The sequence below is a fragment of the Anabrus simplex genome, chromosome 3 (genome assembly GCF_040414725.1).
Source record: "Anabrus simplex isolate iqAnaSimp1 chromosome 3, ASM4041472v1, whole genome shotgun sequence".
NCBI classification, from domain to species: Eukaryota; Metazoa; Arthropoda; class Insecta; order Orthoptera; family Tettigoniidae; genus Anabrus; species Anabrus simplex.
Window position 1 is genome coordinate 46,847,317 of NC_090267.1, and position 27,082 is coordinate 46,874,398.

Here is a 27,082-nt window from a genome sequence, read left to right on the forward strand (position 1 = left end):
CCCTTTCTACACATTGGTAAAGGTTGATTTACATGAACATAAATGCATTTTTAGACAAATAATAAATTAACATATTTATTTGCTTTATAATGAAGTCACTGCATATAAAATTTAAAATAGTACATTTTTAAATAATACTGTTCTCTATCTGAACCCAGTTGTCTATTTTTTTCAGTGATCTTGAAATTCCCTAAACTATTTACACTCATGATCTCACTAATTTTATTATTATACAATGGCAATTTTTATTTTAAACAAAGTAAGTTCAATTTCAGCATTTATGAACTTTATTAAAACTTTATTAAAACATCCAATGACCGGGCAAGTTGGCCGTGCGGTTAGGAGTGTGCAGCTGTGAGCTTGCATCTGGGAGATAGTGGGTTCGAACTCCACTGTCAGCAGCCCTGAAGATGGTTTTCCATAGTTTGCCATTTTCACACCAGGCAAAGGCTGGGGCTGTACCTTAATTAAGGCGACGGCTGCTTCCTTCCCATTCCTAGGCCTTTTCTGTCCCATCGTCGCCATAAGACCTATCTGTGTCAGTGCGACGTAAAACAAATAGCAAAAAAATACATCCAATGCACATGGATGTTTTGTTTGGGCACTCCTCACAGTGCGTTTTCACCTTCTATATTTTCTTGACACCAGGCGAGGTGGCTGTGCGGTCAGGGGTGCGCAGCTGTGAGCTTGCATCTGGGAGATAGTGGATTTGAACCCCACTGTCGGCAGCCCTGAGTATGGTTTTCCATGGTTTCCCATTTTCACACCAGGCAAATGCTGGGGCTATACCTTGGTTAAGGCCACGGCCGCTTCCTTCCCATTCTTAAGCCTTTCCTGTCCCATTGTTGCCACAAGACCTATCTGTGTCAGTGCGACGTAAAGCAAATAGCAAAAAACATATATTTTTGATTTGCCACATTCTTGCTGAGCTTTATAGCAAACCATGCATCATCTTCAAATTTTTCTGGCTGAACCTTCCATTTTTGAGTCTGCGCATGCCTTCTTCTATGACTGATAACAGGTCAACCAGGCTTCTTGCAACCTTCTCTTGAAATTGCAGCAGCGGCATTTTTTTCGCAGAGGTCACGGTGTGAATTATCCAAGCATTAACCAAGGCCATTCCAATGATAACCTCTAAGGCTACTTTCCTGTACCATTTTAAACCTCTCTCCTTTCTTCATTTTCTGTTTCACTATCATCGGTAGTCAACGTCTATTGCTACAAAGGGTTCCACACACAAATGTTTCATTCCTCAGAAGTTCTTCTGTCAGAGGTACACTGGTGCAAAAATTATTGTCATAGAGGATGCGTCCTCCATTTAGAAATCTACTTAGAAGCTCCATTACAACAGAATGAGCATGACCTCAGCTTTCACTCACACTGGATTTTCCTGCATAGATCTTTGTTCTAACAGTGTAGCCTTCTTTCGTACACAGTTAACCTTAACTCCATATTTGTGAGTTTTGTTAGGAATGTACATTCTGAAAACTAAACAGCCTCTCCAAGGAATCATAGTTCCATCTATAACCATTTCTTTTCCGATTGTCAAGGCATTCTCAAAATTTTGGTTAAATTTATGAAGGAGGGGTTGGATTCGATAAAGGCAATCGCCTGGTTGATGGTTAGCTTTGTTGTCTGCGAAGTGCCAGAATCTCAACAGAAGAAGGAAATGATCCCGTGATATTACCTGTCTAATAAGCCGCACATCGTATAAGTCATTTTTAGACCAGTATGAGTTAATAGTTGGATGAGGAACAAGACCCATACACATGATAATTGCTAGAAACTACTTCTTCAACATTAGTTTCCTTCCATTTCAAACTTCTGGACTTGCTTTTCTCATTATGACTTTGTTTAAACTGATTGGCATACCTGTTAGTTTCCTGAACCATCATTTCTAATAGGCTGTCATCTACAAAGTGAGAGTACATATAAATGGACTGTCCCTCTTCTAACAGCAACAGAACCTTTGCTTCCCCAGGAAAAACAATGAAGCCTAAATCATTCCTGGTCATATCATCCCAACTGCAGTCTGACCTGATTGTGTTTTAGCTTGTTCACTGTCACTTTCACTGTGGCTATCATTTACCTCTGTGTCGGTTCCAGAGGACACTGTGAAGATGATGAACTTGATAATGAAAAATTGGGATACTCAATATCACTACATTCGATATCTTCATCTCCTAAAAGATCCTCAATATCTGACTCCCCTAATGGTTTCTCTAAATGAGATCTCCTGGTTCGTTGTGATGAGTCTGAACTGGAACACTCTTTGGGTAGCTGGAAGTCTATTAATCTAAGTTTCATCTGAAACAATTCACACACATTCCTTAGCTTTCTATGCCTATAGTTGAGATGAAGATGATGAAATCTGTATATAAGTAACGTTCTTACCGTGATGCTGGATAGAAAAGATGCCCAATTGTAAATCCTGTAGTTACTTCACACGATGACAAGGATATTCACACGGTGTCCCAACAGATTTCCGCCAACCTATAATGACGGCTACAGCATGATAATGTCCGACTCGTTGGCTGAACGGTCAGCGTACTGGCCTTTGGCTCAGAGGGTCCCGGGTTCGATTCCCGGCCGGGTCGGGGATTTTAACCTTAATTGGTTAATTCCAATGGCACGGGAGCTGGGTGTATGTGCTGTCTTCATCATCATTTCATCCTCATCACGATGCGCAGGTCACCTACGGTGTCAAATAGAAAGACCTGCACCTGGCGAGCCGAACCCGTCCTGAGATATCCCGGCACTAAAAGCCATAGGACATTTCATTTCAGCATGATAATACTCAATCAACAATGTATAGCTCCTACTGTCCATCGTAGTTGAGCAGGACGTATAGTAAAAATGTGAGGCACTGGTGACTCGTACAGCAAATGGTAAAGGAAACATTACAACCATGCGTCACAAGTCACCCGTGCCTCGTGGTATAAGGTAGTTGTTTAAACGTACATCTGTGCCATACAAAATCATAGATACCACCTTTGACATGCTGTCATCCTGTTATGCAAAGTCATCCACCATCGCAGCATAGTATGTGTATTTTGTCCAGCACCACATTTTAGTGCTGTACGAGTCACACATGACTCACAAAGCAGGGAACGTGTTAATATCAGTTCCGGAAAACCATATCAAGTCCCTTTACCTAATAAAGCGATGCATGTAGAATGTTCTGTAGTTAATCGATTTTCTCTCAGTCATTACGTTGAAAAAGATGTAGCAGAGGAGTAGACCACTCAGCAAGAAGAACGTGTCCACAGAGAAGACACCGGTCATCACCCAGATAGAATTCCAAGACTGCATGAACTGCAAACAAGAATTGAATTTTAAGTCATTACTACATACATTCTCTATGAGACATCAGTTTATACACAGTAAGTAACAACTGGATGCCTTTTATAAAAAGAACCAAGTGCCATTTCTAACATTTTTGAGATGTACCCATGTGCGAGCACATGAAACTTGCTCAATGTTTAATTAAATGGAACTGAACATCATCTAGAATATTTTGACTTACTTGAGCACTTGAACCAACAACCAAACTGTATTTTTGTTTTCTACTCTTAAATATTTAAACAGAACTAAGAGGTATTTGGTAGTCACAGTTGGAAAAAGTACATTTTTGTTCCTGTTGTTAGGAAAGTGACAGATGATCTCATTTTATAAGCATACTCATATAAAGGATGATGGTTGCCCAGTTGTACTTCCTCTCTAAATAATAATCACTACAACTCATTTGGGGGTCAGAACCAAAACAACAAAATGGTACTTATGATGAAAATACAGTTTGATAATCTAGAAACTCTGAATTCTATACCACTGAAGTTGCCTTGCAAACAATTATGATTATGGTGATCTGCTCTACAAAACAAACAGCAACAGCTCCTTGGAGGTTCACGTTAAGAAAATAGAAGGATGTTACAAAATAAAAAATAAAAAAAGTGAGAAAATTTCTTGTGTCACAAATGCAATAAGATGACACTAAAAGGACATTTTCTTATTTTGTTAAAAAGGAAGCCATATTTTCCAGTGTCAATTCAGTTAATGTAACTTTAAAGCTTTTCAGTCTGTCGAAAACTCTAGTAGTGCACTTGACACTATAAACATCCAGACTCTATTAAATAAGATGAAATCTTATACTTCAGCCAATCATCATCATCACCCCCCAACGCTATTGACTGGGCAAGCATCATCTAGCTCTCGAATATTGTTGCTCTATCTGTGATTGTATAATAGACGTGTATATTTGTATAGTAGGATTGTAGATATCTTGTTGCTTTTTGTTAAATATCTATAAGTAAAGTTGATACTTCTGACACGAGTAAAGAAAGAAGAAGAAGAAATATAATCATCACCATCATCATCATCATCATCAATGTTCCACTCCAGTCGCCCAGGTGTGATTAACAAGCCTCCTGCACTCCTTTCTGTCCTTCCACTTTTCCTGCTCCATTACTTCCGCCACATCCAATCCAGCTTCTCTAATGTCCTTTGAGACCTGATCCATCCACCTTCTTCTTGGTCTTCCAACAGGTCTCTTTCCCTTAACTTCTCTTTCTTATTCCCTTCTTGCTACCCATTCGTTTCCCATTCTTTTTACATATCCGAACCTTCTCGGTCTTGCTTTTATTTATTTATTTATTTATTTATTTATTTATTTATTTATTTATTTATTTATTTATTTATTTATTTATTTATTTGTCTTTAATGGTGGCAAAGTTAGTACTCATGGTCCTCTCTTACACTTAACCACATCATTTTATAGAAAAGCTGTGGAGAATATTAAATAATTTAAAAGAAACTAATTTTTATCATAAATTCAAAATAAATGCAACATCATAATTATACCAATATGTACATATCATTTGTCAAACTACTAAATGAAATTTAATGAAAAATAAGTTTTAATTTAAAGAAAATTAAGTAAATTATACACACATCCACACACCATCATTCACTCATCAAGATTCACACCATGGGCTTATGCATCTAAGAGATACCTTCTGTAGGAAGACTTGAAAGTCTTGAATGAGTTACTAGTTCAGATGTTATTTGGAACAGAGTTCCGTAATCTACTTCCCGTCATTATAAATGAGCGATTATAGGCAGCTGACCTGCTAAACAGAATGGCAAGTGTAGTAACAAAGCGTGTATTATGCTGGTGAAAATAGGAAAGGTATGTAAAGTTTGATGACAGGTACTGGGGAGTTCTCTCAGTTAGTGATCTGAACACCAACAGGGCTACATGAAGATTTCTGAGTTCTTTAAATTTCAGGGGGGAATGTTGCTTGTAAGAAGGTGTGACACGAGTGTTGTAGCGTAACAAAAGTATAAATCTGATGCAGGAATTCATGGTGATTTGTATTTTTCTAATTTGTTCTTTCGTAGCATCTATGAATACAGCATCACAATAGTAGAATAAAGGGAGAACTAATGTTTTTATAAGCCTGAATTTCATGTTTAACGGTAAAATGTTATGGTGGTATTTCAGAGGGTGGAGTGAGGCATATACCCTGTTACAGATATGTGTGACATGTTCATTCCAATTTAGGTTCATTTTTAACAACACCTAGATTATTTACCGAACTTTCATACAGAATTTTGGTACCAGATAGAGTGAGTGATGGGATGTCTAAAGACTTTGTCATGTTTGATTAATTTCAATGGTCTAACTATAATAGCTTTTTCCTTTGAGTCTGATAGGGAAATAGCCAGAGATTTTTCTGGCACCAGATTTATGATTGCATCTTTCCATATCCTTGGATATGTTCCAGAACTGAGACAGAAATTATATATTTCAGTAATTACTGGGCAAATAATACCATCTACAATGTGCTTACTGATGATGATGGGGAGATCATCAACTCCAGTGGCATTTGACTTGACCGAAAGCAGTTCACGCTTCACCTCAGATTCATTAACAGTAAGGAATTTGAACATTGGTCTATTTGGTGGCAGTTTAGTCAGTAATGTGTTAATTTTATGTGTTATAGTCTGTGGTTGGTGCTTAGTTTTAACATCAGAGAAGTGTTTATTTAAGTTGTAAAGTGATATATCTGGGTTTCAATGGTTTGATTCAAGTTTCCCTATTTCCATGGAGCGAAGCTCTTGCCATGTGTTTCATGCATTCATATTATTATTGGCTAGTTGTTGGTAGTGAGAGAATTTCTCATTTTGGATCAATACTTTAATTTTGTTGCCCAAACACCGATACTGTTCAGGAACATCAGGAGAGCTGGTTCATCTATATAGCCAATGTAATGGATCTCGATGGGATATCATGCGTTTAACATCATCAGTTAGCCATGGTGAGGGAGGTCCACATACTTTAACTCTACATTTCGGAGCATGCTTATTGAAGAGACCAAGTAAGAGGGAATTGAACTTTTGTAGTTTCATATCAATATCATCTATGTTAATTATGTCCTCCCAAGGAGAATTAGAAGTATCCAGTCTAAAGTCATGCATATTTATATGTTTAATGTCCCTATAAGTGATATATTTCATTTTATATTTTGGTACTTTAAGAGAATATGACAGGTATATCAAGTCATGCTTAGAAATGCATAGAACAGGAATCTGACCATGAAGCAAAATTTATGAGGTTTATTCGTAACCATTAAATCAAGAAGGGTATGGGATGAGGAGGTGGTTCCGATAGTGTGGTTAGTCAGTTGTAGTGGTAATAATGTAATGTTACACAACTGGAATATGTTTAGCAGTTACTTTGTTTCTTTTGTCTGCTGTAATATGTCAGTATTCAAGTCTACGAATATTAATACGTGTTCATAAGTTGGTAATAGTCGATGTAGAATGTGTTCAAAGTTAGTCATATGCCCTACTCTGGGGGGCCTGTAGACAATGCCAATTAATACCTTTACTTGGGAAATAATTGCCTTCACGTACATGAACTCAGGTCTCAGCTCAGCAGTTGGCCAGATGTGTAAACTAATTTACAACGGATATCTGCTCTACAGTATAAAGTTACTCCTCCTCCTCTGCTGTCATCTCTATCATGCCTGTATAGACGATATCCATTTATATCTACCATGCTACTAGGAATGGATTTCCTGAACCACGTTTCACTCACTCCAGCGATATGTACATTGCTGTCTTGAAGTAGAGCTCTAAGCTCGTCAATATGGGCTGGAACAGGCTGTGAATATTGTATGAATGCAGTTCAAAGAATGGGGTTTAGTCACAAATATTTTCTCTAGCATGTTCCAAAGCAATGGGAGGGAAGGGCGCAAGTGCTGGGAGGGTGGGGAAGCGGAAGGAGCAGGCTCGCTGTCTACCTGAAGGTCATTGCCACACTTAGGGGGAGGCATAATGGTACTCTGTAATAAAGGAATTACCCAGGAGAGAAAACATGCTTCTTACCTTCGTATCTCTATAGATGTATTGCCAACTTATACTTGCACTCAAGCACACATCATAAAAATTAACTGAACTGAGGCACATGCACTATAACATAAACCTGTCCTAAGATTACTACGGTATAATACAGCCATTGTGGACTAATCAGTTCATCTCTGCACCAAGCCTTTGTAGAACAGAATCTAGTTCAGCAGGTGTATTTACAAAATACTTTTTGCCGCCACTGTGCATTAAAATAATACATCCATCCTGTGACCAAGCTCGCCTGCCCACACATTCCCTGGCACTGTGGAGCATCTCCTTCCTCATCTGAGTAAGAGACTCTGTTATTAACAGCTGAGTACCCTTTAAAGCCTGTTTAGCATGCCACACTGCTTCTCGCTCATGGTACCTAACAAATTTTACTATTATGGGTCTCTTCCCATTAGCCACTGTGTCTGCCACTGTCCTCTTACGACAGTCTGTGGCACCTGTCAATGCTGGCCATTGTCAGTTCAATGTTCAGTTTCTCCTTCACAGTGTTTAGTACCTTAACAGCTGTATCCTCATTGGGACACTCACTAACACCGTGAAGAAGAAGACAATTCCTCCTCGAGCATTGCTCCTGACCATCCAGTATATCGTCTTGCTTGTTAGCACTCAGCTGAAGTGCCGAGGGTTCTTGCTTGATGAATTCAAGCTCAGCACTTATAGATGCCTGAAATTCTCAGAAGTCTGAGTGCAGAGCATCAAGTTGTTCATTATGGTTGGTGTCCCTGCCTGCAGCCATGATCGCTTGTTCCAGTCGTTTCTGAATCTCATTCATTCATTCTTCGAATGAAGATACCTTGGATTGTACTGCCTTTAGAGTCATGATGTTAACTCAAGACAGTGACGTTACACTTAATCAACAGTAATTATCACTTGCAATAACTAATTGATAGTTTATGTAAGGATACGGTCGGCGTTAAGCGGAGCGACTTCACAAGTAAACTACACTATGCGCCATCTTGTAATGTTCTGTACTAATGTTTCTATATTTAGCTCTTCTCTGATTTTAATATTTTGGATTCAATCTCTTCCTGTCTTGTTAACTAATGTTCTTAAAAATTTCATTTCTACTGCTTGGATCTTCCTATCTTGTCTCTTATTGGTTACCAGTGTTTCTAGTCCATATGTTACAATTGGTAAGGAATACTGTTTATCTATACTAATATATAATGAGGTAAAGTTTGTTTGTATGTAATGGCTAATCTCAGGAACTACTGGACCAATTCTAAAAATTATTTTACTAATGTAAATGTTCATTATCCCTGAGGGACATGGGCTGTATTTTATTTTCATAACAATTCAAGTGGGGGGGGGGGGGGACACAGGGGGAGATATAAAAATACTAGGCTAATATAGGTGAAATATCAAATTTGTCATACAAGCACGAGACAAAGCTCAATTTAAGCCCCTTGATGCAAAGAACAAAATTCGGTAAGCCCTACGGACCCAAAAAGCATGTACTACCCCTGCTCTATGAATCGTATAAAGAAATGAACTGCCGTAACCACAGCAACATCAGCTCCAGTATTCTTACACAGCGAGATTATCTACAATATATCACAAAAAGCTAACATGTTCCAGACATGAAAATTGGTAATTGGAATCTCCTTTAAAAATAAAAGAACACAAATTTTGTTTTCAGAAAATCCACTTAAGGAGTGAGGGTGGTGGGTGGGGTGAAAAGAAGTGAGGAAGGAGTTGATTTCTTTATATGAGGATACATATATCTCAGAAACTGAACATGTTACAGATGTTAAAACTGGTACTGGATTCTCTTTTAAAAATAAATGAACACAATTTTTTTGGAAAATCCATTAAGTGGGTGAATTTTTTTTAAAAATGAGTATCTTCTTCTTCTATCGCTTTTTCCACACCTGTGGGGTCGAGGGTGCGAACTGTGTCACACATGTGGATTTGACCCTGTTTTACCAAAGCTTGCTTGATGAAAAGTCTTTAGGTTAACCAAATATAGGGCAATGAAATACCACTCTTGTGATGAGTTTCTTAGGTACAGCCATAGTATACCACCGTTAAATTACAAAGTTATACAAAAATGTCATAACAGAAAACAAACATCGAAATATGGTAGGTGCAAATACCACAATAGTAACTGGAAAGCGAATGAAACACACATCAAACACGAGGGATAAGAACAGACTGACACAACAATGCCGCGGCTTGGTGGCGAGAGTGGTAGGTGGGTGGAGCATCAGGGTCTTTGACCCGAGTTACGACGAGCGCAAGAATTTGTTAGATTTGACGGCTGTTGCACGAGCGAAAGGCCTTAACCGATTTTGAACCATTCTTTTTTAAATCATTATTGGTTTAAGTAAGAGTCAACTAGAGCTATTACATTTAAATATTGACAAGTTAAGCAAGGTAGAAAATTATCGTAAAAATATACATTTTCCGAATTTTGGCAAACTTTAGAGCACATGCACGACCGGAAGAAATGAACCTATTTTGTTTTGTTTTTACCCTGTTTTATTCTCCCCAATTCGCAACTTTTCCATGGTATTACGACTTGGAAAAAAGAACTGGAGTTTTTCGGCCCACCCTATTACATACCCGCGAATGATAATGGAAAAACATCTGGAATAGAACAAGGAAATCGTATTCGTATTTTTTGATTTGGAAAAAGCTTATGATACAGTTAAGAGAAAACATGTATGGGAATGCCTACTGAAAGGGAATGTACCAAAATAATTAATTAACAAAATAAAAATGTTGTATCATGAGAGTAAAAGCAGTGTACAAGTGGGGAGTGGTGACTCTGAAACATTTTATACAAAATAAAAGGTCTCAAGCAAGGAAGTGCACTGTCACCATTATTGTTTATTATATTGATGAATGAAATCATAAAACGTGTAAAACAGAGTATCAGTAGTGATGAAGTGAATGATTTGGTATTTGCAGATGATGTGGTGATTTAGGGAAAGGGAGAAAAGGAAGTAGAAAGGGGACTGGACATTTGGAATGAAAATCTGAAGGAGTTTGGAATGGTAATTAGTAAAAAGAAAACTGTAGTCATGCACTGTGGAAAAGAGAAAAAGAGAAGCCAAGTGAACATAGACGGAGAGTGGTTAGAGAATGTAGAACAGTTTACATATCTGGGTAGCATTATTAATGGAAGTAATGTAATCAACCCTGAAATTGATAACAGACTAAATAGAGGTACAACATTTTATCATCAAGTCAGAGAGCTTTTATGGGATGACAAAGTACCGAAGAGAACGAAATTAACATTATATAAACAGTATTTCATACCAACTGTAACATACGGACTAGAAATGCTGGTAACTAATAAGAGACAAGATAGTAAGATCCAAGCAGTAGAAATGAAATTTTTAAGAACATTGGTTAAAAAGACAAGAAGAGATAGAATTCAAAATATTAAAATCAGAGAAGAGCTAAATATAGAACCGTTAGTACAGAACATACAGAAAGCAAGACTGAGATGATTTGGACATGTAAAAAGAATGGGAAAGGAATGGGTAGCAAGAAGGGAATTGGAAAGAGAAGTTAAGTTAAAGAGACCAGTTGGAAGACTGAGAAGGTGGATGTATCAGATTGGAAGGACATTAGAGAAGCTGGATTGGATGTGGCGGAAGTAATGGAGCAGGAAAAGTGGAAGGACAGAAAGGAGTGGAGGAGGCTCGTTAACCACACCCAGGCGACTGGAGTGGGACATTGATGATGATGATGATGATGATGATGAAGAGTCGCGCTACATTGCATGTCCATTGCAGCAACACCCTGAAATGAAAACTTTTTGACCATGCCTTATACAATCGTTATTTGTCATTACTTGTCCATAATATCACCAACTCTATATCACTGACAAGTGTATGCAATGTAAACAATATTGTACATCAATACACGTGATTTAAAGTGATTTGATAGAATCTGAGGATGTTCTTCAGTGTTCTACCCAGAAAGTTTCGTCAGCTGGGTGGCAGGAATGAGAAGCCGGTGCGAAATACTACGTAAAAAGTGAATATGATAAAATTTCAATGTACAGTACTCCCTTCAAGGCATTAACAATAATATCGGACAGGTAAATATGAACTGTAAAATTGAACTATTTTAGTGTTATTATGATGAACGAGACATAACAGAGTATTCTGAACTTCTAGTGTTCTAATGCTCGTTCATAATCATGTAACTCTGGGGCTTACCACTCGGTTGCCGTGTAGTATGGTAGTGGTGGTGGTGATTATTGTTTTAAAAGGAAGTAAAAGTAGGTAACCAATCTCTATTAACATTAATCACAGTGAAAAATGGAACAAGTCCAACACTTCAAAAAATGAAGGTATCGGCTAAAGCATGACAAGAGCCACGCAGGGCGTGAAAGTGAAAGACTCCCTAAGCCTCGTGGCATAATACCGTTGGGATTTGAAATGAACAAGAGTTGATCAAGGGAGGTCGGATAAGATAGATGAAAGTGAGGAGCCTGGCGTAAGTGGAAGCAATGCCAGGACTCAGCTAAGGGCCCTGTGGCTGCCAACCCACACTCCCATGTTAAGAGCTGTTGGAACCCCTTTCAGTCACCTCTTACAACAGGCAGGGGATACCATGGTTCTTACTCTACTGCCCCTACCCATAGGGGAAAATGCCAATGAGTTTGTGACACCCCACATAATCGAGTGTTTGCATCCATTAATCCAGACTGCACTCGTGCACAACACAATATGACAGTCAAGCTAAACATTTAAACTCTGGTGAAACTGATTTAATTATGCCGACAATAATGAAGACTTATTATTTAATTAAACTGTTTTACAGTATTTACATCTTAATTTGGAGCACCCAGTGACTCAGATATGGATTAATATTATGTAACTAGCACATATCTCGGTTAGGTTACGTGGGCGGTCTGTAAAAACGGCCCATTAAAAAGGTTCTAGGGAGAACACTGTTCTTGTAGTATAAAACATGTCATTATTTAATAGTGTGTATTTTTACAGGTGTGTTATAGATGTTTTCAACAGACGGAAAACCTTTAAAGTTACACTAAAGGGACAATCAAAATTGAACATTTTTTCACCAAGAGGAAGATTACCACAGGATAAAATGGTGTACAGTTCATGAAATTAAAGTGGAGAGGAGCAGTCACCTGGGGAGAGATAGAGGTAGAGGTACAAACTAGGCTGGATGAATGTGTAGCAAAGTTCAAACAGTATCAGATGAAAGTCAGCACAACAAAAACTGTTGCATTGAAAATGAGTAGGAAAGATACTGGCTGCCACATAAAGCTTGAAGCTTCAATGTGTATAAGCAAAGCAAAGCAAAGTCATCTCCGTACAGGCCATGAAGGCCCTTGGAGGGGTGGAAGGTAAAGGCTTCCACTATCCGGAAACTCGGCACTTGATGGGGTAGAGTGGTTAGCTGTATGCCCAGCCACCTTAACCCCTGGGAATTAACCTGGTACTCATTTTTGGTGTAGGCTGAGTGAACCTCAGGGCCATGTGCACCTTCGGAAGTGGAAATCTTGTTTCTTAAATTTTACGACTTCCTGGTGGGGATTCGAACCCATGTCCTTCCGGGCGAACCGAGCACGCCTTTACCGCCTCGGCCAGGCAGCCCCTCTTCGATGTGTACAGGTATTTAAATACCTCGGGAGTATAATTTCCAACAGATAAAGAAATAGTAAACAAAGTGGCGAGCAGTTCTAACTTCTACAACCTCGTAAGACGTCTGTTTTGGGATAACAAAGTGTCCATGAGAACCAAGATGACTATGTATAAGTCATACTTTGTGCCCATTCTCACAAACAGTCTAGAAACATGTTTCCTGAAAGAGAGAGAAGTTAGTAAATTGCAAGCATGTGAAATGAAGTTTCTGCGAACTACCCTCCAAAGAAACACGCAAGGACCATGTAAGGGATGCTGACATCAGAATGGAATTGGAAGTGGACTCGAGAGATGAGAAGCTAAGGACTTTGAGACAAACATAGTATGGACATGTAAAGCGAATGCCTGGCACAAGAACACCACATGCATGCCTAGAAAGAACAGTTGAAGGAAGAAGGCCAGTGGGAAGACCTAAGAAGAGATGGTTACACCAACTGAGAGAGGATGTGGAGAGAAGAGGAGGGAAGTAGGAGTCAGTGGTGAGAGAGAAGGCATTTCTGAACAGACAACCATGGCAATGACTCATTCAATATCACCCTACCTCGCATGCTGGAGGGGTTCTATGATGACGATGATGATGAGATCATGAGCAGATTATTTGTCTTACAGATGAAAACTAGCCATTCGGAAGTAGATGCCATTCAAGTCGATATTAAGAGCAAACAGTGAGGAAGGTAATCAGACTGTTTTCATTAGGCCATGTTGATTTCTTATGGCCTAAATAAAAGTCTACAAGCAAGGAAAAGCTTAAGGATATTGAGTCTATTCATTATCTTATACTTCACAAGGTCTGGCCTTTTTATCATAACTTCATTCTAGAACAGAGGTTGAAGATGAAGTAGATGGTTTGGAAATTATGCAGACTTCATAGCAGATGATCCTTTATATGAGTATGCTCATAACATGAGATCAATGCTGATGTGTATTATTTTGAAAGCTGTATTCATTATTTTCTCGTATGTAACTGTTAAATGAGCACATGTTTTATCTGTCTATTTTATATACTTCAACTCATGTGTTACCATCCAGCAAACTTGTTAATCTGTAAATCATTATTTAAAAAAAATGAATTTGTTTAAAGAGAACAAACAGACTTTTTCATTCATGAACGTATGAGGAGAGAGGAATGTTTCATGTAATGCATAATGGTTAAACAGCCTAGTTGTGTACCTAAAGTTATCTTGCAATATTTTGTTGAAATAGGTGCTTCGTAATTTTTAGAAATATTACAATAACTTTTAACAACATTTTCTCAGTTGTGATTGAATGGTGCTTGGTACCTTTTATATAAACCATCATACTTAACAAATACTTTCAGTGGTACAAAGAACTGATTCAGAAAGGGCACATGCCCATATTGCTGTTTCTTTATTTCTTATATTTTAAAGAGAGAAACTTAGCAAGTTAGTTAGTATATGGAGACTGTTCTCAGGAACCACTCAATTAAATTCAATCATTTCTTCACTGTTAGAAAGTTTTTATTTCTTTTTTACAAAAAAATGTAGAGTAACATGGAGAAAGTCGGCATCTGGGACCCTTAACACATGGGTGACGGGCCCCGAGAAATCTCGTAGTACGCTGGCCAGCGGTAGGTGACGGGCCCCGAGAAATCTCGGTTTTATTCACAACATTGTTTTCGGTCTTCCTGTGACATCTCTTGACCATATATTGAACTATTTCGGACTTGCACGTTGAGTAGAATAAATCGTAGATATATATCTGCCATTTTTCTTTTATTCACGGCTTCTTTTATTCTTTGATTTAGTTTCGAAACTTCGACTTTCTTTCTGCCGGTTCAGTCAATGACAAGATGGAGCGCCCGTGGAATACGGTGTTAACTGACGACGATATTTTAGAAGAATTATATGCCGATGATTGTTCAAATGGATATAGTGATAATGAATTAGTGGAAACCGAATGTGAGGGTGATAGTGGAAGTGATATTTAAGCCTCCACACGCCCTAATTTACCTAGTGTGCTTATTTATTCAAGTGACTCTGACGACAACGATGTAAACATTAATGATGTGTTAGGAATTGACGCTGAAGATGGTTTTGTAAAGGCAGATCCACTACTACTAGGGGCATTGGAGAGTACTCATACAAACTTTAAAGATAAAATCTTGACTCGTTTAATATTTATTTACATTTTTATAATCATGTGCACCCTAGTGTGCTTAGTAGGAAAATGTCCGGTCCACAGGGTATGTGATAAGCTCAAGCATCCGGTCAGCAATGTGTTAAAGTAGAACATGCTGGCTAAACTATTAGTTCTATTAAGAAATGTACTCAAAATTCAGTTTTCTACAAACATAATGGATCCTGCGCAATTTCTTCATAACATAATTGACTTACTTTGACTTGACTTATTTCCTGTTGCTCCTCCTGGAGCATAGGGCTTCCATGAAACACTTTCATCTGTTCCTATTGTTGGCTAACCTCTTCGCTTCATTCCAAGTTTTTCCCACTGTTAGACATTCCTCTTCGATCGTCCTTTTCCAGGTCTTCTTCGGACGTCCGCGCTTTCTAGCGCCTTGGGGGTTTCAGTCGAGCGCTGTCTTTTCAAAGGCTCCAGCGGGCTTCCTTAAAGTATGTCCTATCCAACGCCATTTTCTCTCCCTTATCTGCCATTTCAATTGGCTGCTGGTTAGTTTCTTCCCATAGACCTTCATTTGAAATAACATCCGGCCATCTTCTGTTGATGATACGTCTTAGATAGCGATTCACGGGGAAGACTTGCAGTTGTTTAGTCGTCTTCTGGGTAACTTTCCACGTTTCACAGCTGTAAAGCAGAACGGACTTAACATTTGTGTTAAAAAGTTGTAGCTTAGTTTTTCTAGAAATGTTCTTGCTTTTCCATGTAGGATACAATTGAACAAAAGCACCATTTGCTTTCCTGATATGACTCTTAATTTCTTCTTCTGCTCCTCCAGTCGTAGTAACCATACTCCCAAGGTATGTGAAGGAGTCTACTTGTTCTACCTCTTTATCATCTATAGACAATTTATCATCAATCTTGGAATTGACCCTCATCTCCTTGGTCTTATTAATATTTATTTTAAGTCCAGCATCCTCTGCCTCCTCCTTCAACCGCTGAATCTTCTCTTCCATATCTCTGAACTATTGAGCCAGTAGACAGATGTCCTCTGCAAAAACAAGGCCTTCTAACCTATCTTGTAAGCCCCACAGGATCCCCCTTTTCCGACTTCGATACACTCTCCTGAGCAAGCTATCCAACACAAGTACGAAAAGCGTCGGAGAAAGAATACAGCTCTGTCGAACTCCCGAGGTCACATCTATTGGTTCAGTAAGATCTCCCATATGCAGAACCTGACATTTATAACCCTTGTACATATCCTTTATAATATTCAGAATAGTTTGTGGTATACCATATTCTTCAAGTGTTTGCCACATAACTCTTCTATTTACAGAGTTGAAAGCCTTCTCAAAATCAATGAAAGTCAAGTAGAGGGTGTTCTGCCATTCTGCACTTCGTTCCAAGATGATTCTCAGAGTGTTTATGAGATTGACATCAACATAGCTACGGTGTTTACGAAAACCAGCCTGTTCCCTTCTAAGGCGCAATTCCACAACATCCTTCACCCGCTCTAAAATGATCCTTGAAAGCACCTTACTTGGTACCGACAACAATGTAATTCCTCTCCAATTATCACACTTAGTAATATCCCCTTTCTTTGGTATCTCAACAATCAGGCCTTTCTTCCATTCAGCTGGTAGCTTTTCTTCATTCCAGATCCTTTCCAACAGGGGGTGCAATAATTTTGCCGAGGTCTCAATATCTGCTTTAAGTATTTCTGGCGCGATATTATCCATACCGGGTGCTTTTCCAGTTCTTATCTGTTTCAAGGCCTTCTCTATTTCTGAACAGGTTGGAGGATGTAAATTTATTCTTGGGTCACTATCTACTGGTTCCATTTGTTGGTTACCATTCTGTTCTGTATCTCTGTTGAGCAACTCTGAGAAATGTTCCTTCCATCTCTGTAGCTGTTCAATCATTCAAGTTTAAAAACTTCATGTTTATTCTGTATTGAACCGAGAATCTAATGGAAACAAGAGAGGTCCACCTATTCAATACCATTAGATCTCTGTAGCTGTTCTTCCCGGGTGGTCAGTAGTTCACCTCTCTTGTTTTTAACGGGTTCATTCCTGATAAATCCTCTCCTTGACAGTTTCTTTGTGATACTATACAATTCCTTTGCATCTCCCCTTGCTGATGCCTCTTCTGCCACTCGTGCTTGTTCATCTACCCACTGTATATGATCTTTTCTTACACTTTTCTTCACACTCTTATCAGCTTCCACATATTCCTTTTGTGCTGTGGCTTTCTGTTGTCTTGTTTTACACATATTAATCTTTGCCTTGACTAGCTTTCTAGCCTCCATTTTTTTCAAGTATCATCAGACATCCATTCCTTCTTGAGATAATTGTGAAATCCAAGCACCTTCTCACTAACTTCTAAATATGTGTCCTTGACTTTCTTCCATGATAATTCAACATCCATCATAAGATCTTGTTCAACAGCAAGAGCTTCAAAGCGGTTTCTTAATTCTATCTGGAATCCTTTCCTTTTACTTTCATCTTGCAATTTCTCTGAATCAAATTTCTTGTTTCGCCTTTCAAATTTCCTTCCACTTGCCACAATTTTCAATCTAAACTCTGCAACTACCAGGTGATGATCACTTCCAATATCTGCCCCTCTTTTATTTCTAACATCAGCCAATGATCTTCTAAACTTTCTACTTATGGCGATGTGGTCTATCTGGTTTTCTGTAACCTGATCTGGCAACACCCATGTAATCTTATGGCATCGTTTATGAGGGAATAAAGTGCCACCCACTACCAAATCATGGCTAGCAAAGAAATCAATGAAAAGCTCCCCATTTTCGTTACAGTCACCAACTCCATGCACTCCATAATTTGTTCCAGTGCCTCATTGTTAGAACCAACCTTTGCATTTAAATCCCCCATCACAATAATAATATCCCTCTTTCCCACTTTCTTAATAGTCTCATTTAGCTGGCAGTAGAATTCTTCCTTTTTTTCAATCTCTTGACTTTTTGTGGGAGCATAACACTGGATCACAGTCACAGTGCGAACCCAGGTCTGAATCGAGCTGTCATCAGTCTTTCTGAGATGGGTTTCCAGTCAAGGAGGCTCCCCTTTGGCAGTTTCATTCAATAGCTATCCTACACCTTCTCTATGTTCTGCATCCTCCCCCATTTGCCCAGAATACAGGAATGTGCACCTATTAATATTCTGTATTTCTCCGAAGTCTGGCCACTGTACTTCACTTAATCCAAGGATATCCAGCCTGTATTCCTCCATCACTTTAGCCACTTGCTTCAATTTACTGCTCTCTCTCAGGGTTCTGACATTCCAAAAACCTATTCTCATTTTCCGTTTCATGCCAAAAGTTGTCAACTTATTTTCCATCCGGTTGTGTTTCACTTTGGTTTCTTTAATAGTTTATATTTTAGGCTGTGTGAGTTATTAGCCCACAGCAACCCGCGCTTGGTGGTGGGACTGCTAGGTAAGCCTCCAAGTCTGCTGTTTTCTGTAGGGGTTGTCTCCCTTATCCTTAGAAGATCCCTCTTCACCACAAGGCAGTGGTTCCCCGTGTTTCTTTAAACCCCACGGGAAGAGGGATACATCGTCTGCCAGATTTGCCGTTCCAAAAGTATCTTTTTCCGCCACATCTGCCATTGAGGACTGCACCAGAGCTGTCACTTTTCAGAGTTCATGTAGGGACTTCACAGCTACTGTAGCGGTCATGGGGCACACAGAGTCCCTGCTGTACATCACCCCTAAAGGCAATCCCTTACTTCATGCCGTTGCCCACCTCCCACGACATGGACGAGGGGTTGGACTTACGGGAGGCCATAACATAATTGGTTTCCAGGTAAACATGGCATTTTCTGCATTTTGATGCTGTATGAACAGGTTATTTGTTAGTCTTTAGAAGATCAAATTATCAAATTGAGAAGGACAAGCCCACGTACAGTTGTAATATCAAAAATTGATGCATGAAAATTTTTAAACGCGGTGCAGCTACAACAAGAAAGTGAGATGCAACTCCCTTATTGTTAAACGACACCTTCCTGATGAAAAGTGGCTGTCAGTACACGATGCAACTGTCCAAACAGGAGGATAACATAAAAGAAAACAATGAAATGGACGAGAAACTTCCATACTGTTGAAATGAATATGTGAAGTGAGGAACATGCCTGGCAAGTGAAGCTCAATGTAAGGCAACTCACAACGAGTCAGTGTTAGTGTAGGGGAAAAGTGTTCGGTTATCATTCAGGAGGTCAGGGGGTTCAAATACCACTCAGAGCTTTTTTTCTGGACTCTGTTACTTTATTGTGTAACTCATCATCATCATCATCATCAATGTCCCACTCCAGTCGCCCGGGTGTGGTTTATTGTGTAACTGCACTATACTAACAGTCTTTGCGTTTCCATTCTGAATGCTTGCAATGGGCGCATAGTTTATCCTCACTGGCCCCTCGAAGGACCTTTGTAGAGGTGCAAATTTGCTACATGTCATGCACAGCACAGAATAGCCTTATGATATTAAGGATGTGTTTGCAAGTGTCAGTTAACTCCAAGGAAGGGTACTTGCCTGCCAAGGTGAGAAGCAGGGATCCAGTCCTCCTCTGCGCATTATTTTTTTTAACTTTTACAGTGTTATGTTAGCAAATACGTTTTGTATTTCTATTCATTGCAAAAGCTGACATTGTGCTTTTAATTATGTTAGTCCTGAAAAGGACTGTTTTAGACATGACTTAATACATCATCCTGTTTCCATCGGCTTGAACAGTTTGTCGGAGCCAACATGGCATTGAATCAAAAAGTTTCCTCAAGAGTGATCTCCTACCGTGCATCTGATGTAACGCCCCATAAAGCAACATGTGCAAGTCTGGAGCTCAAGGGACCCAAATGAGCAGTTCAATGGAGTCTTGCTCAGAAAACCAGTCATGAAAATGACAGTGTGTTTCACAACGGGGTTTCCTGTATAAAATCTGGCCGCCCACATACAGTTGAGTCAAGGCCGGTCGGCTCGCTGGCTTTCCCAACATCTGTAGTCCACCTGATAGCAACCGGCCTGTATTCATCTTAACTTCTGTAAATCTGCATACACAGTAGAAGAAATCAAACTAAACTCTTTTCTCATAGCAAATGCTGGAAATGTCATCCTTCTGCAGCTAAACAGCACTGTATTGGGTGAACACATTTCTATTAGAATGAGTTTCTGGGCTCTGTAATGTTTCTTATTGTGGTTCTTATGCTTTCCTTAAGTTCCAAGTCTCTGATGATAGAAACCACTCACAATAATGTACACCAACTACAGAATCACCTGATCTTAAATTATAAATGCATTAGCATTTGTAAGGTTTGAATTGTTATAATTTTATTATGGTATGTGCAAAAGTTACTGAAACCTCAACATGCTGTGATAATTTTGGAAGTGATTTTCTTCTGTTAAGACTGTACATCATTGCATGTGTTTCTGATTCAGCACTGAACCAGTATTACAAGATCATAAAGGAGGCAATTGCCCAGGGAACCTCCTGATAAACTCTGCATAAATACAACAAGCCAATCTGTACCTACATACAAAAATATGTTGCTTTAAAGTTAACTGCCTTAACATCTTCACAAACTGACTACAGCATGGAGACGTGAAGGACAGTAAGTGAGCCAGATAGCCAGGTGGGCCACAGTCGTGGGGGAAGGCAACAGGCCGACTGGACTTGATTCTGCCATATGTGAGTGGTCAGGTTTTAGACGGAAAACCCTGCACTGTTTAATGTCAGCTTGTGGTTAACAGACTAACAGTTAAGTCATTGAATATCTTCATTTATTTCACTAATATTTTCAATGTGTTAAGAAGGAGGAAAATGATGGTGAATCTGTCAGAGGGTGAGAGGTCTACCACAATTCCCTGCACTGGGGAAACTAATGCCTTACCTCATCTGGCATTTTAGGATTGTGAAGAGGAATCAAGGCATAGTTGACGTAGGTGTGCCCCAAGATGACGTAGGCGATACTGAAGAAGCGAATGCCATGCAGACATCCCAGGTTCTTGTTGTTGTTTGTCTCTGAGGTGCTCATCAACTTCTTCAGGTTGGTGTAGGCTGAGAATACAATATAAAGTTCACTGCAGCTATCTAGAATGAAAATTACATGAAATGTTTCAGAAATTAAGTTCCCAGAAAGATGTCATATTTTTATTTCATCGATTGCGAATGTTAAAAACATTCAAGCTCTCTCTAGGCCACATGCTTCCCCTAGTGCACTGTCACTGCAATGTCCTACATAGGAAGCTTGCAGTGGTGCCTCAACAGCACACTAGCCACCAGAGTCTTGGAAAGGTGTGGCAATCCAACTGGCAAGCCCACTGCTACACTGGAGTGAAACGCTAGTAATTTCAGGGTTGAAAGGGCCTAAACAGTTTGAATGTTTTAAATAAAACACTGATTCAGAAAACTATTTATTTATTTATTTATTTATTTATTTATTTATTTATTTATTTATTTATTTATTTATTTATTTATTTATTTATTTATTTATTTATTTATTTATTTATTTATTTATTTATTTATTTATTTATTTATTTATTTATTTTAATTTCATTTGGGCCTGCTATGAACCACATGGTTCTTATCTCTAGCAGCTTTCTTCTTTGACTAGTACTCCTTCATTCTTGCACTGTGAATGTCTTTCTGCTCCTGAGTCCATTGCACACCTCCTCCCGGACTACAGTTTTTTCTGTTAGTGACTGAAGAGAGTTTGATGTTCTGATCAACGTTCTGTACCTATTCCTATCAGATTTCACTGGGAGCAACGTCCAATTCTTGAAGGTCTTTTCTGACAATTCTTGCCCACTTGGCATTAGTCGCTTTCCCTTTAGAGATGGTGTGGAGGATTCTGGAGGTGAGGCTCTGATTGTCCATTCGCATGACATGATCACAGAAGTTCAATCTCCTCTTCCTCATAGATGTTGTAATGCTCTCCAATTGTTGGTACAGTTCGTTGTTGTGCCTGATTCTGTACTTGCCTTCTATTTTAATAGGGTCCACGATTTTTCTCAGGATCTTCCTTTCCTTCAGCTCCAGTTTTCTAAGTTGCCCTTTTCTTACTATGTTTAAGCATTCTTAGGTGTATAGTACTGACAGTCTCACTACAGTAGTGTAATGCCTGATTTTGAGGTTAAGAGAGGGATTTGTACATATTCTTCCATAGGTGGTAGATGCTTTCCAATTTGACGCATCTGCTGTTCATGGCCTGATCTTCATTTATGTTTGGGGTTATCCATGTTGCAAAGTTTGGGCTAGGAAAACGTGGGAGAAAGGAGACGAGCTGCTTGACTAAGTGGTATGTTCCGAGCTGTCAGTGGAGAGATGATGTGGAATGTTATTAGTAGGCAAATAAGTTTGAATGGTGTCTTTAAAAGTAGGAAAGATCACAATATGAAGATAAATCTGGAATTCAAGAGGACAAATTAGGGCATATATTCATTTATAGGAGGGGGAGATAGGGATTGGAATAACTTACCAAGGGAGATGTTCAATAAATTTCTAACTTCTTTGAAATCATTTAAGAAAAGGCTAGGAAAACAAAAGAGAGGGAATCTGCTACCTGGGCGACTGCCCTAAATGCAGATCAGTAGTGATTGATTGATTGATTGATTGATTGATTGATTGATTGATTGATTGATTGATTGATTGATTGATTGATTGATTGATTGATTGATTGATTGATTGATTGATTGATCGATCGATCGATCGATCGATCGATTGATTGATTGATTGATTGATTGATTGATTGATTGATTGATTGATTGATTGATTGATTGATCGATCGATCGATCGATCGATCGATCGATTGATTGATTGATTGATTGATTGATTGATTGATTGATTGATTGATTGATTGATTGATTGATTGATTGATTGATTGATTGATTGATTGATTGATTGATTGATTGATTGACACTGTAGCACGTTCTATCTCTGTTTTACTGATAATAACCACTTTTGCAACAGAATGTATGGAAGGTTGCCTAAAGGTGATTTCTGGCTCCGTTTTAAAAAAATGGTGGCACTGACAGTAGTCTGATGGGTTATGTATTTTTTGAATCTTACAAATATAAACTTTTACCAAATTTTTAAGACTACCATAATTTATGCAAACACAATTAATTTTTAATTTGTTGCTATCTATTGACTGAGTTATAAGGGTTGGCCTACTTGCTTGCCAACTTATAGTGTCCTAGGCTTTGTAGTCCTTCACATAGTACACTGACTGACAGAGCAAATGCAACACCAAGAAGGAGTGGTCAGAACTTTATGCCAATTACAGGGTAGACTGACGTCACTGAGGTATGCTCATGATATGAAATGCGCCGCTGTGCTGCGCACGTAGCGTACGATAAATGGGACACGGCGTTGGCGAATGGCCCACTTCGTACCGTGATTTCTCAGCCGACAGTCATTGTAGAACGTGTTGTCGTGTGCCACAGGACACGTGTATAGCTAAGAATGCCAGGCCGCCGTCAACGGAGGCATTTCCAGCAGACAGACGACTTTACGAGGGGTATGGTGATCGGGCTGAGAAGGGCAGGTTGGTCGCTTCGTCAAATCGCAGCCGATACCCATAGGGATGTGTCCACGGTGCAGCGCCTGTGGCGAAGATGGTTGGCGCAGGGACATGTGGCACGTGCGAGGGGTCCAGGCGCAGCCCGAGTGACATCAGCACGCGAGGATCGGCGCATCCGCCGCCAAGCGGTGGCAGCCCCGCACGGCACATCAACCGCCATTCTTCAGCATGTGCAAGACACCCTGGCTGTTCCAATATCGACCAGAACAATTTCCCGTCGATTGGTTGAAGGAGGCCTGCACTCCTGGCGTCCGCTCAGAAGACTACCATTGACGCCACAGCATAGACGTGCACGCCTGGCATGGTGCCGGGCTAGAGCGACTTGGATGAGGGAATGGCGGAACGTCGTGTTCTCCGATGAGTCACGCTTCTGTTCTGTCAGTGATAGTCACCGCAGACGAGTGTGGCGTCGGCGTGGAGAAAGGTCAAATCCGGCAGTAACTGTGGAGCGCCCTACCGCTAGACAACGTGGCATCATGGTTTGGGGCGCTATTGCGTATGATTCCACGTCACCTCTAGTGCGTATTCAAGGCACGTTAAATGCCCACCGCTACGTGCAGCATGTGCTGCGGCCGGTGGCACTCCCGTACCTTCAGGGGCTGCCCAATGCTCTATTTCAGCAGGATAATGCCCGCCCACACACTGCTCGCATCTCCCAACAGGCTCTACGAGGTGTACAGATGCTTCCGTGGCCAGCGTACTCTCCGGATCTCTCACCAATCGAACACGTGTGGGATCTCATTGGACGCCGTTTGCAAACTCTGCCCCAGCCTCGTACGGACGACCAACTGTGGCAAATGGTTGACAGAGAATGGAGAACCATACCTCAGGACACCATCCGCACTCTTATTGACTCTGTACCTCGACGTGTTTCTGCGTGCATCGCCGCTCGCAGTGGTCCTACATCCTACTGAGTCGATGCCGTGCGCATTGTGTAACCTGCATATCGGTTTGAAATAAACATCAATTATTCATCCGTGCCGTCTCTGTTTTTTCCCCAACTTTCATCCCTTTCGAACCACTCCTCCTTGGTGTTGCATTGTCACTGTCAGTCAGTGTATTTTTCTGGATGGAGGACAGAGAGAAACTGACTAATATATATTGCATCATCATAATCATAATCATCATCATCCTCATCATAATAATTCCATATGAGAACTTAAGACAGTAAACATAATTAAGTTACTTACTTGCATCTTGATGTGTCACATCATACAATGTACTGCATATTATCAAGGCCAGGATAGCTGAAAATAAACCCCTGAAACAAATAAATACAAAAAATAAAAAAATAAAAATAAAGATAATAATAATAATAATAATAATAATAATAATAATAATAATAATAATAATAATAATAATAATAATAATAATAATAATAATAATGATGTTGGTCTTAAGATCCAGTAACTGTTTGTATGGTTTTCGTAGACCCCTACATAATGGAATTTTTCCCCACAGGAGTTCTTTAAAGTGCCAGTAAATCTGTTGACATGGGGCTGACCTACATGAACACCTTCAACATGCCTTCAAACTGAGCCTGTATTGAACCCGTCATCTTGGGTTCAGAATGCTAGCGTTCTTTTTCTGTCAAGGTGCCCTTCATATTTGGAAACAGGCGAAAATCCAATGTTTCCCAGTTTGAACTGAAAGGTAGATCTAGAAGCATTGCCCCGTGAAATGCCTGTGTCGCCTTGGCAGTAAGCAGTCCGGAGTGGTCACCATCGGATTTTTGCACGTCTCCGAAGATGTAGGACAACCTTGCTGGAAACAATATTACAATGATGAGGACATAGAATCTGCTGTGATGAACTAGTTTAGGCACCAGGAAATAAACTTCTACGGTGAGGAAACTCTTCAACTGATCTTGAGTTAAAAGTGCCCCGATATCTGAAACAGCTACTCAGAGATGTTGATTATGATACAAGATAACACTTTTATTAGCCTTCGTCTAACCTGTAACACATTTGATGTGTCTCAGAGTCCCCACTGAAATTTATTTTAATTGTGATTCAGTGTGTTTCTCACCTACTGTGCTCCAGGTTGTAGTACCAACCAAGCTGCTGAGCAAGTCTACTGTGCTTCAGGTGAGTTAGTTTATGTCCTCATTGTAATTATGTCTGTCGTAAAGGGCGACTAAAACCAGACCAGTGGACTTCCTTCTTTGGAGTCTGGGTTGTGACCACAGGTTCGCTGGCTGAGCCTAGTATTGCTTCAATTTCTATTTGTTCTTTTATGTATTAAATTAATTCTATTCCTTTCTTTGCAATACTTCTACAGTTTTACACTTACCCCCTGTAAGTGGGGGATGCAGACAAAGACTACACCCATGGTATCCCCTGTTTCACAAAGATAGATTGAGTTTAAGGGTTCCACCTTTTCAGATCAATACAATTCTGTTGCACAGGATTATGTTACAACATGTTTATTGTGGTACCAGTTTTGACACATTTTTTAGTGTCATCATCAGCCTATCACATAAACCGAGCAAGAGGATAAAAATATATATACAACAATATACACACATTGATACAATTCATGTAACAAAAGTTCACACATAAAAGTAAAAATTATATCTAAACAGGTAGCAGTGCTTGGTAGGTGTTGAAATCACTCATTCTAATGTTGAGTTTATGATTGAATATGAGTTAAAAACTTGATAAGCATATTCAAACCTTGATGGTTGACTCATTGTGACATGGTAAAATGAGTCTCAAAGAGGGATGCAATTTTTGTACTGTTGTTGTTTGACAGAGTCTTCTAAGCTTATGTTGTACCGGCACGTCAAAAGGTAGATAACTTTATACATGTGGGCCCTCTCTCAACTCCTCTCCACATGTTAAGCTTCACGGCACGCTGTGAAAGGCCTCACGTTCTGTGTCGGACTGAGAAACCTCGGTCCTGCACACTAACATAGGAGCTATATGTATACAGCTATCCACCTTTTGACGTGCCGGTACAACATAAGCTTGGAGACTCTGTCAAACAACAACAGTACAAAAGTTGCATCCCTTTTTGAGACTTATTTTACCATGTCACAATGAGTCAACCATCAAGATTGTAATATGTTTATCAACTTTTTAACTCATATTCAGTCATAAACTCAACATTAGAATGAGTGATTTCAACACCTACATCAAGATTAAATAAGACTATTAAGCCGCTAACGCGTTGTAAACACTGCTACCAGTTTTAAATATAATTTTTACTTTTAAGTGTGAACTTTCGTTACTTGAATTGTATCAAGGTGTGTATATTGTTGTATATATATAAAAATTTTGTCCTCTTGCTCTGTTTATGTGATAGGCTGATGATGACTCTAAAAAAAAGGTGTCAAAACCAGTACCACAA

General features: G+C 39.5%; 1 protein-coding gene across 1 annotated transcript in view; it reads right to left on the minus strand.

The window, feature by feature from the left end:
* LOC136866646 (nose resistant to fluoxetine protein 6) overlaps positions 1–27,082 on the minus strand; it is a 187,427-nt gene that overhangs the window by 61,024 nt on the left and 99,321 nt on the right. The window contains exons 4-6 of the mRNA XM_067143764.2: positions 24,918–24,992; positions 21,041–21,236; positions 3,155–3,315 (exon numbers count right to left, since the gene is read on the minus strand). Of these exons, the coding sequence (XP_066999865.2) occupies positions 3,155–3,315; positions 21,041–21,236; positions 24,918–24,992 (432 nt within the window). The remainder of the gene's footprint in view (positions 1–3,154; positions 3,316–21,040; positions 21,237–24,917; positions 24,993–27,082) is intronic.